Genomic DNA, 11868 nt, shown 5'->3' on the forward strand with positions numbered 1-11868 from the left:
GGGCCTGGAGGTTTTTTTGTTTGTTTGGTTTTTAAAGAAGGCTAGCCAGTTTTTGTGGTAGACCTTACAGAACAATCACATATGTTTCTCAGGTGATCCTGTGAGTAAATCATGTGCAAAACACAAAGGTGCCTTTCACCATGTTATGCTTTTAAAGCCCCCATGAAATCAAAATTGCTTTGTGGCTTTTAGCATGAATATGTTAACCTTAAGGTTATCTATAAGCTAGTATGCTCCAAAACAATGACAAAATACACATTTAGAAAATATATGCATTAAAAATTAACATTCTCTGCCACCAATAAGGATCAACAATTTTGATAACATAATTCTGCACTTCAGCTTCTCATCAGATTTCCTGTCCAATCAAATGCTCTCTAGAATCTGAAGTGCCCCACCCCCAACATTATGAAAATGCATGGTACTATCTATCAAGTACAGATTACCCCAGGCAGTGAGGTAAACTAAATGCTATTGGATATTTAAAAACGGGGAGGAGCCACTTGAAATGGCCCACTCTGACTTCCTATTTTAGTGAAAATTACAATACTTCAAATAAGTATTGTAATTTTCGCTGCACGTTTCACAGGGACTTTAAAGTGCACATGTGAAATCAAGTAAACACGTGTGATGTCATGTGCATAGGTGATCACTTGAGAAAAAGCGTTAAACCAAGCATATCGAAACATTATATGAACCGTATAAAAATATCTTCACAATGAAGATAAATATTTTTGCCAAAATGGAAAAGAAATGAATAAATGTGTGAAACATGAAATGGTTTAAATAAATAAATAAATAAAAACAAAAACTTTGTACATGTAAAGTTCATGTGACTTGTAAGGAACACAATAGTGTTCTGATACACTCTCAGAATTACACACATACTTTTTTTTATTCATTGCATTTTAATTGGATGTAAAGTTATTACCCCCACGCTGCTGTTTGGCCTCTTTTCAGGGACAGACTGCAGATTTGATGAGACAGGACGGTGAATACAGTGGAGAGGCCACTCTCTCACACCCACCCCCACTGAACAACCTCTCACTCAGATAATCACGGACGCGCCTCTCCCAGACCCGAGGGCTCCATGCAAATTCATTCCTTTCTTCTGCTCACACCATTGTCCTCCCATCTGCTGGGGGTAACTGCACTATCCACCCCTCCAAAACACAAAGGGGCCCAGGGTGTGAGCAACAGCCTTCACCACTGTTGCATAAAACTAGTTGCACCACAGTGCTGTCGATTTCTGGATTCTGATATTCTGTTATTTCTATAAACAGCAGCTCTGACAGAAGTGCAGCTGCAAATCACAGGTTCATGCACTAATACGTGATCATTTCTATAGTAACAGCTATTTCACAGGGACTTGTATGGCAGAAAGGTTACATACACATTTTTTAATTCATTGAACATTTATAGAAGGAAGTCTCCTTAACAGCGCTTTCCTCACAGTCAGAAGTAAAGCTGTAACCAGGAGTCTTCAGAACAGAGTAGTTTATGCTTTCTCGATAACTTCACCAGCTGCGTTTTTTTGTCTAATTAACTCTGAAACGCTAGTGAGGGAATAAACGCTAGTGAGGGAATGACTGTTTATAGCTGCTATAACGTAAGTTATACCAGGAAACTAAATAGTTTCACAGATGTCCCATTAAACGTAACTACAAATGGATAAAAAGTAAAACGTGTCATTTTTTGATAAAGAAAAAAAATTGCTAATGCTGGAAAATAAAACTCTTTTGAACAAACTTCAGTAACTCAGTTTCATCACCACCCCATTGCTGCTTATTTTCCTATTACAGCATACACACAGAACACAACCTTCGGTTTAAACAACTATATTCTTAACTAATTTATTGTGATCTTTTCTCTTTCAAAAATATCTTAAAGTAAATAAACAGAGGTCATTGTCAGCTACAGTGAAGCAAAAATAAAAGAAAAAGGCAATCACCACCACATATAATCCCTTCTCATAAATAATGTAGTAAGCACTACAATTGAGAAACTGAAATTTTTTAAGGGATTCCACCAAGCCCACCACCTCAAACCTAATAAAGCTAAACAGTGAGCTTCAAATGAAATATAAAGAAACAAAACAAAAAACAACATGGCGTTGTTCATTCAATACATCAACTTAAATAATTTACAAAAAGAGACAAAGCAGCTACATAAACAATTCTTTTTGTTCAGGGTAAGCAGACCATTTTGTTAAGCTCCATGTACACATAGTGCACTATAATTACTGGGGAAATACATATTCCTAGTTCCATGCACATGATCAGGATTTGAACTGTGTTCCGATTGCGTTTGTGAAATTGCGGTTTCTTTAAGGCTCGTGTTTAGCACACAAAAGTGGAAAGTGGATTAAAAAAAAAAAACCCATCTGGTTAAATACTGAAGATTCTAACCAACTAATCATTAATGCAAAAAATCCAAACCAAAAAAAAAACAAAATAAAATAAAAAAACAAAAAAAAAAACAAAAGAGCTCCTAGGACAGACGACGCTCAGTTACAGTGTAAGGCAATACCCTGAGTAACAAAAGTCATTTGAGAAATGGGAGATTATAATAAAAAGCATGGACAAAGCAGACCAACTCGGGCTCAGCTCAAAGACCAATGAAGCGACCGTTCCATGTGGAAGCTTGAAGAGGAACGCCGAGACGACGGCGTCTTCGTGCCATCCAGTTGGTTACAGTAGTGCGTTTCTGCTACGTGACCTCCAGCAGCCTTGGTCGGAACTCAGAAGGCAAGCTCACAGGTTGGAGTTGGTGGTGCCTACTCCCTGGCACTCGATGATGTAGGTATCATTGTTGGCGTGTTCATCATCTGCTCTGCGTATTGCAAACCTGGCCTGAAACGAAAGCAGGAGCTGAAATTTGCCTCCTGAAAATCTCTAACAGAACAATATTCAGGTCCAACATCTTCCTTGTCTGTTTTGGTTCAAATTTGGATGCTAGAATGCACTTCATACTGATTACTTTATAAGAAGAAAGTGTCTATGTAAACTTTTCTAGTGTCTACATCTTAACTAAAACAGATGAGCTGCAACTTTCCTCCTTCAAAACACCTGGTGGCTACTGTATAACCCTGTATACACATGCACTCCAGGCTGCACTGTTGTTTGAAAGCGTCTGCACTGACCGGCCCTGGAGTGTTCAATCACGTTCTAATTATCGTTACCAATACAATTATTTGTAAAATAGTAGATCTGACACTTCCTATTTAATCTTTTTACTGTCAAAATCTTTAGCTCTTTCCCCTCTTTGGCAGAAAAAAAGGCTGACAAAATGTTTTGCTGGCATTGCTAATAAAAACTAGTAACTGATGTAACTATATGCTTACATCCAATGTTGTATTCCTAATGTTATCACACATTCATTGATTTGATAACACATTAATGAACTCAAAACATTCTCCAAGTAGCATGACAGAAAGCAAATGCATCACTTCGACACGTCCTCCTCAACAGAAATTGAGATGAAAGCACCGAAAGCATATGGGAAAGTTCAAAACACCTTTAACACATCGACTTTTTTTTTGTATCTTTGAGCCATAACACATTCGAAGCATACTCTGATGTTAAAATGAAGAGCTCTTATGCCCCTGATACATACCATCATTTAGGGAAAACAAATATGGTCCAACACACCATGAAAATCAGTTAGGAAAAAAAAATGCAATCATAGAGGTGATGTTACCTTAGTGAGCTGCTCCGCCACATGGATGGCCGTTTGTGTGTGTAGAGTGATCGGTCCTGTGCGCATCCGGGACGTGCCCTTAGCCAAGGCCATGAAGATAATCAGCTACAGAACATTGGTAAAGGAACCAGAGATTAATACATGAAACCAATTTGCATCATTACTGATACGATATCACATTTTCAGAGTACTCATCGATATCAATACTGCGAGAAACGAGTAACCTATTTAGTATTAATCAATCAGGGACATCACAGACAATTTTCTCACCAAGCTAGTGCTTGCAGCTAGTGATGAACTGCTTGTGCTGAATTTTATGTTTATAATGTATTATCACTCATGTCGTCGGATAATGCTGTAGTTCCTACTTTTTATATTTTTTTTTACGGAGCACAGTTTACACTCTACTAAGATTGGTATCGTTAGTCATGAAGTACATCAAGATCGTGGGCAGTTTGTGTTGTCTGTTCATTAATGTCCCATTAGCCTTATCACATACACTTATGAGTACAAGTAAATGAGCACAGTATCGGTTTCAATGCATTTCTATTCACAGAATTTATAAGTGCCCACAGAAAAGGCATGGCAATTTATAAAAACTAATGAAAGTATGGAGAAGTAAAGATGATATATTTACATCAGTATTTCTCTGCTTTGTATTGGTGTGTGTGTGTCTCTTGCAAACCTGGTCTTGCAGAAACTCGTCCACACAGCCGTTGTGCCTGATGTTCCTCAGGAGCATCTCAGCTGCCTCGATGCCAACTTTATCTGCATAAACACCTGAGAGATGGTGGAAATCCAAATTAAATCAAACTCAACTATGAATGAAGATTAATTTCCAAATGTATAGACATTTGCTCCGATTATTTTTTGTCTTCATAACTTCCTGTGAGAAAATAAGCTTTTCTTTTTGCTGCCAAATAGTGGCAAAAACAATGAACCTGATGAAAAATTCCAGCTATAAAACAAAAAGTGCTCACCTTTCTTTCCAAGAGCTGAACCAGCAAAAATACAGCCGGTAGAGGACTCTGCGATGATTCTGGGTGGAGCAAGAGACAAACATAACCCATAAGCCTAATTTCAAAACTGTGTGACAAAAATGTTTTTTTTTTTTTAAACTTACATGATGCCATTTCCGTTTCCCCAGGCCTTGTCTTTCTCTTGCAGAGACTGTATGTTGATGTAAAGATCTTTTATCTCTTTTCGGATTGTGCGCACAGCTGCAGCAGACATGTCCTTTGCCAGCTAAAACAAGAACCATTCAAATCAGCCTTTAAGCATCAACAATACCAAGATGTGTTCGATCCGGGAGAAATAATTTCCCGTTTTTCAGATTTATTTGGTTTATGTATAACATAAAAACATGTCTTATCTTAAACTGTAATAATAAAATATCAAAGCCCCAGAGAAAAATTTTTTTAAAAATTATTTTCTGTTTTTTTGTCCATTCACAACAACCACATGATCTGTAACTTTGCAAGCTTTAAGCAACACCCAATTCACAATCACTTCACAAATCCCAGAAAAGCTTCTTTCCTGGGTCTGTCATTACGATACACACATCAATTTTCTTTATAAGTCACACTAACTAACCACATCTCAAAATCTGTTGTTTTTTTATATTCTAAACGAAAATCTGTCTATAGATGACCCGCTTTCATGAAATTTCACATCATTACTAAAAGCTTCTTATAGAGGAATTTCCTGAAGTGTTCATAATTTTTGAATTTATGTTAGACTTTAAATGACAAACGCATTACAAGCAGATCTGATTTTAAACGTTTGAACTAAAGCTAAAATTTTTCAGTTTAAAGTAATTTATTAAAATTCGTAGACAGAAATTGTAAGACACATGTATACTATGATTCACATAATGGTAATCAGCATTCTATTAATTACGCATCTAATGCAGTTACACTGTTTGAACACCAGAGGTCCCAATCTGTACAACCCATAGAGTTCAAATTTCATTCAGAGCACTGGGTCCAACAGCTCCGGAGCACAACATCCGACACGCAGTGTAAAACAACCATGTATTATTGTTAAAAAGAGCTCTTCAGTAGCTTTCAAATGACACCAGCCCTGCACCACTGCAATTTGCTTTGGAGCTTTAATACAACTTTGGAGCTCTGTTTCCAGTTTTGCCCCCAGGTCAGACACTTGATTTATTCAATTTATATATTTATCTATTTAATTCTGAAATTATTTTTTTTTTCCAACAAACTGTTCTGGAAAAATAACATTTTCAATTCAACAACATTATTAGTATTAATTATTATAGTACTATTTAGAATGGTGTATTTAATTACACAAAACCTCATCCATATAAGCAAATGTACATTTTTGGAAAAGTGCCAATACAAATTCTTGTAAGAATATCAGCAATCATGAGGCAAAGATGATTTCTGAAAGCATTGTTTACAAAAAGGTTAGTGTATTCACTTGTAGTCTCTTGCTTAACATGTTATAAAAGATAAACTTAAACATGTGTAACATACCTTGAAAGGCAGCACTCCAGCCACGAAAGCCCGCCCGTAGATCTTTGTGATGTTCCCTCTCTCAGTCATGTTGATGGGACTCAGTTCTTTCACAGGGTTCACTTTTACCACCACTTCTCCACCACCCTTGGGGTAGTAACCCCTGCAAATAAATAATAAAACAGACATGTCGACCAAAATGGAGTAACCAATAAATAAATACTGAAATATTAATATAAATAAAAGGAAATAGGATACAAGGTGCAGAAATAAATTGTAAACTGTTATAATGCCTTAATCGTATTTAGCTGTCAATTATATCCAGAGGTGTATCTGACTATCTGTCAGATAGGCCCCAGTTTGTGCAGTAGGAGAGCTCCCTGTCTGATGTGGTGGTTAGTAACACAGGAGCACCACAGGGGACTGTCCTGTCTCCATTTCTGTTCACGCTGTACACCTCAGACTTCCAGTATGCCACCACCAGAAGTTCTCTGATGACTCAGCAGTGGTGGGGTGTATTAGAGATAGGCAGGAGTCAGAGTACAGGGAACTGGTGGATAACTGTGGAGTGGTGCAGCAGGAATCATTTGCGCCCAAATATAAACAAAACCACGGAGATGGTGGTAGATTCTGGACGGTCCATAAACATCATGGGTGAGGAGGGTGGAATTGTCAATCACTAAAAAACACCTGGGTGTCCACTTGAACAACACAAACACAGACGCTGCATACAAGAATGGGATGAGCAGACTATTTTCTGAGGAAGCTCAGATCTTTCAATGAATGCAGCAAGATGCTGGAGATCATCTACAAGTCTGTGGTTGCGAGCACCATCTACTATGCTGTGGTCTGTTGGGGAGCAGCAACAGTGTCAGAGAGGCCAGCAGGATAAATAAACTCATTCACAAGGCTGAAACCATCATCAGACAAAACCTGAAGACGTTTGAGTCAGTGAGGAATAGGAGGTCACTGAACAAACTGCTCTCCATCATGGACAATCCATCCCACCCCCTTCATGACATGCTACAAAGACAGCAGAGCTCATTTTCCAACAGACTCTTTCAGCTACGCTGCCATAAAGAACGTTTTAGGAAATCATTCTTACCTTTCACCACTGTCACAAAAAGTGACAGTAACAACAACAACAACAACAATAATAATAATGTGGTATTGACAAAAAAAATGTAAAAAATAAAATAAAAAAAACCCTCACTCACCTCATTTTTAAATCACAGTCGAACTGTACACCAAATCTCTCAGCAATGGGTTTGAACACCTGTGCAATTTTTTTCCATAGAAACGGCAATTATAAGCAGATTATATTTGTGGCATATTATGCATAAATACATTGCTACCACATAGAAATAGGGACAAGCAACAGAACAAAAATCATGATACTTGATCTTTCTAAACTCTAAACTTTTTTTTTTTTACATATTATAATAAAGAGTAAAGTATTAAACATTAACATCAATGTCAAAAACATTTTATTGCCTTTTATATCATATTTCCCAGTCCAAGAAAAAAGATTTAATAAGGTGAGTAGTAGATTTAACAAAAGGCTGTGGTCATATACTTCTACCAGAAAAACATTAAGAAGACAAAGAAGAAAAAGAAGAGGAAATAGTAGATAAAGATGACAAAGAAGCAGAAAAAAAATGAAGACAAAAAAGATGAAATGATAAACAAAGAAGGCGATGAAGACAAAGTAGTAGATAAAGGCAACAAAGATGGATAAGATGAAGACAAAAGATGAAGCAGTAGACAAAGTAGTAGTAGATGGCGATGTGGACACAGAATCCCTAAAAGCTGATACCTTGATTGTGTAATCGATCTGTGGAGCCATCTCAGCGTTGGTTCCTCCTTTCAAGCAGAGCTCTGAAGGTCCCTCAGTGAACAGCACACAGGGCAGTGAGATCTGCAGCAGAAGCCCAACACTCCTACAACACATAGCACCTGACTTTACTCCAACAATTTACAACTTCAGCTACAGCCAGACATTGGGGGGGGATGAAGAAATTATGAAGAAAGAAAGAGAAAGAAAATGAAAAGAAGAAAAAAAAAGGAAAGAATTAAAAAGAGAAAACACAAAAAGGGAAAGGAAAATAAAGAAATTCAGAGAGAAGAAAGTGTATTAAAAAAAAAGAATATACAACAAAATTCAAAGTTTTCCCTTTTTGTTTTTTATTCATTAAAAAGATCAAAAGGAATAAAGAAAAATTTAATTACGAGAAATAAAAATGAAAGAAAATATAATGAAAAAGAAAAGAAAGATCAGGTGTAGATGTGAAGAAAAAGAAATGTATAGATTAATTTTAACACTTTTCAAAAAATTACGTAAAATAATATCACAACCAAGACAGTTTAAAAAAAATATTTTGCAAATTTCCATGAATAGAAGCCATTTGTATTAAAAACGGCCTTTTGTATTCATAGATGTAATAACTTTGATAGCAGACAGAAAATGGTGGAGTTCCTGGCTGTAATTCATGTAGACAAACTCACAGAAATCTTATAAGAGGTGTCATGTTGTAACTTCACCACCAGGATCATTTAATCCTGTAAACATCACTACAGTGGAAACGACCACATTTCATTTTAGATGCAGTTGAAAAAGCTGTCCTTACCCAGCGGTCTGTGTATCAGCGATGTAGTTCCCGCACTTGATCTTCCCAGGAGTCAGCGTGATCTCGGAGGATCCCACAGTGGCTCCCTCTAGATTCCCATCACACATGTCCCTCAGCAGCTCCAAGCCTGACAGATGCTGAGGCCTAGTGAGGGGCGTGGGGGAGACATGGTGAACAATAGCAATGCCTTCTCAGATTCCCTGCTACTGACTTTATCTAACTGTACAAAACGTTTAAATACAGGTTAAAACCCATAGAACACATTAGTTTACAACAGATTTAGATCTCTGATAGTGATAAAAGCTGGGCCATATGACCCAGATTTTTTAACTGCAATGACAGACTCTTGTACTACAGTGTTTTAGGGCCACTGTTTTAAAAAATAAAAAGCACAAGACTTATAATAATACAAAATAAAGTCATACTATTTCGAGAGGTCGTAAAACTGTGACAAATTGGTGCAGAATGGTCATTTATGGGTTAAAATGACAAATGTTGGGGATTTATGTTGAGAAGATATTGTTTCTGCTGTTGAAGGAGAAATCACAGGCATAGGGCACCTTCAAGGCTTTTGATGGTTGCATTCAAAGAGGGTGTGTAGAAGAATTAGAATCAAAATGATTGATCCCAAAGGAGTGGATCTGTAGGCAGATTGGGTGTATAAATTGTGTACTGAACTTTTTAAAATGTACCTTTTAATTATTAATATAACTAATAAAAAAAAGTTTAGTTTCTAAAATAACATTGCTGTTTTACTGGCGGTTGTTTATATATCATGATACATATAGTGTCTCATAAAAACACTTAAAATATTGCCCTACAACATTCTGTCATATCACCCACCTCTATGTGGGACCACAGAGGATGACAAGATAGAAACGCTTCGTGTACAACTTACATCAAGCCAGACAGCAGAAATATGTGGAATATAGCGGAAATCATATTCGGCTATAATACAGCGGAAATCATATATGGAAATATGTACCTATACCTAGCTGTATTAGATATTACCACTTACGTCACTAATTGTTTATTTAAGATTAACAACTTAATACGAAACCAACAACAGCGCACGTCAGAGATTCGTGGCTTTTTGGAAATCAAGATGATGCGCATCTTGTTGAAATAGAATTTTAGTGTCAGTCTAAATATACAGGAAAAGGAAATAGCATTCTCCAAGGTGCTGGAGAAATAGAATATAGAAAACTGACAACACTGCGATACCAGATAACCAGTGGACAAGTGAAAATTAGGAAAAGCTGGAGTAGAAAGGACAATAGATATATGCAGGATCCAGTACTATAAATACGACACAACACAGTTAATATACTGATTGTTTTTTTTTATTATTATTATTAAATCTATCATAGCACAAAGATGAAATCCCACCAGACACTCTCAATCTGTTAAGCTCTAAACTTCACAAACCTGTTTGGAAAGTTTTTTTGTATTTTGTACCATAATTACAGCTATGTACAATAAACAAATCTGTTTTTTAATCATAATCTAAAATGACTTTTTGGCATTCTGCTGATAACTTCAACAGCAAAATAAAAGATTAATAATCTGTGCTGAATGTTATATTTAATAGTTGTTGATTTTTTAAGCTAGTGCCTGTCTTAATTCTTTATTGTAACTAAATAACTGATCTGAGAAAAGTATTGAGACATTGAGACCCATGTGGCCATGTGCTGCTAGTGTGAGGAACTAACAAAGGCCTCCATTCAGCAATATTGCCCAGAGCTTATTACAGACATATTTCTGCTTCAAAAAGTGTTCAGAGAAGTTACACATTGACAAATTTATAAGCAGGTCACCGAAATGTACCACTCTGGGGGGCAACTTAGGCTCCAGGATGGAGGTCAGACTCCAACAAGCAAACTTGGCTTTGTTTCAGGATTCAGGAGTTAGGGAGGGGGGAACGAGGGCTTCACAACATGGCCTCGGATAATACACACTCGAATTTATTGTGTTAAACACGGGATAATAAATAAGATGATGGAAAGCTGACCTTAATCCCGGGGTGCTTCTTCCTGCGCGGATTTTGTTGATTTTTAGAGAAGCGCCTTGGATACAGCTGAGCGCAGCGGAAACCCTCAGGATCTGTCCTCCCTATGAAAAAGACAAAAACAGCATTATATTAATGATTTTCCAGACTTAACAACCATTAGCTATCATTTATTTTAAACAATATTTATGTGTTAAAGCTTAACTAAGTCGAATGTGTATTAATAAAAAAACAAATTAAACAAAAAGGGGGAAAAAGCCATGTTAACGTTGCTTACCCCTTCCATTACACTTCCGTCCATCTCGAGTGCCGTTGCGGCCATTTTTGAAAAAAATCTAACGAATATTTTCTTCCGCAGACTTCAGTGTATAACAACAAACAAGTCTTGATAACAGGAGATTCGCTAATCACAGCGAGCCGCTAGAAAACCAAGCTTCACTCAACTCAGACAACGGCTAAAGTTAGCTTAGCTACGGGCTAATGTATGCCGGTTCCCAAACAATGCGGAGGATAAAACCGCCAAACTTCCCGACACTCACTGCGCCCGAGCTAAACGGAACCTATAGCAAAGCAGTAGTGAGCAAAACTGCGCTAACTAGCACTTACTCCGAAGTAAACAGAAAATTGTCTTAATTGGAATGAAATGTTCGTTCTATTTCACTGATACGGATGTAGACCGGCTGACTAGCTAACTACCCGCAACTAGTATCTCCAGTCACACGCCAAGTGCTAGAAAGCGATGCGCATGCGCATAACTGGCAGGCTCGGACAAACAGCAAAAAAGATAGTACGCATGCGCATTACTGCTAGGTACCCGCAAACTGCTAGGAGGTCTGCGCATGCGCATATAAACTCGCTCGGTATTTATTTATTTATTTATCTAAATCTAAAAATCGAAAAGGTGTCCATTATAGCTGACACCTAGATGAACAATTTACAGTTGGGTGTGTGACTGTACATCATTCCCTTCAAATGCTATTGAGCTTTAAATTATGGTATATTTTGTGTATGGGCCCATTCTGTAGTGAAATACATGGCAATATTTACATATGATTTA

At 37.1% G+C, this 11868-nt stretch overlaps 1 protein-coding gene across 1 annotated transcript; it reads right to left on the reverse strand.

Annotated features, from left to right (window-relative positions):
* Positions 1-1822: 1822 nt before the first annotated feature.
* rtca (RNA 3'-terminal phosphate cyclase) lies at positions 1823-11563 on the reverse strand. Its single transcript, XM_017478829.2, has 11 exons — positions 11089-11563; positions 10815-10915; positions 8804-8947; positions 7993-8116; positions 7394-7452; positions 6198-6339; positions 4823-4944; positions 4680-4738; positions 4385-4479; positions 3700-3804; positions 1823-2852 (listed from the first exon to the last, which is right to left on the reverse strand). Exons 1-11 carry the CDS (start codon positions 11131-11133, stop codon positions 2754-2756), a joined length of 1095 nt encoding a protein of 364 aa, XP_017334318.1. The 5' UTR covers positions 11134-11563; the 3' UTR covers positions 1823-2753.
* Between the last annotated feature and the right edge of the window lie 305 nt (positions 11564-11868).

Source organism: Ictalurus punctatus, chromosome 10, assembly GCF_001660625.3.
Source record: "Ictalurus punctatus breed USDA103 chromosome 10, Coco_2.0, whole genome shotgun sequence".
NCBI classification, from domain to species: domain Eukaryota; kingdom Metazoa; phylum Chordata; class Actinopteri; order Siluriformes; family Ictaluridae; genus Ictalurus; species Ictalurus punctatus.

Bases quoted from the DNA above. Each gene is read 5' to 3' on its own strand.
- rtca (XM_017478829.2), bottom strand. From the start codon at position 11,133: ATGGCCGCAACGGCACTCGAGATGGACGGAAGTGTAATGGAAGGG. The intron at 8,948-10,814 runs GTCAGCTTTCCA...GCCCCTCACTAG, and splicing joins AGAAGCACCCCGGGATTAAG to GCCTCAGCATCTGTCAGGCT. The intron at 8,117-8,803 runs GTAAGGACAGCT...TATGTGTTGTAG, and splicing joins GCTGATACACAGACCGCTGG to GAGTGTTGGGCTTCTGCTGC.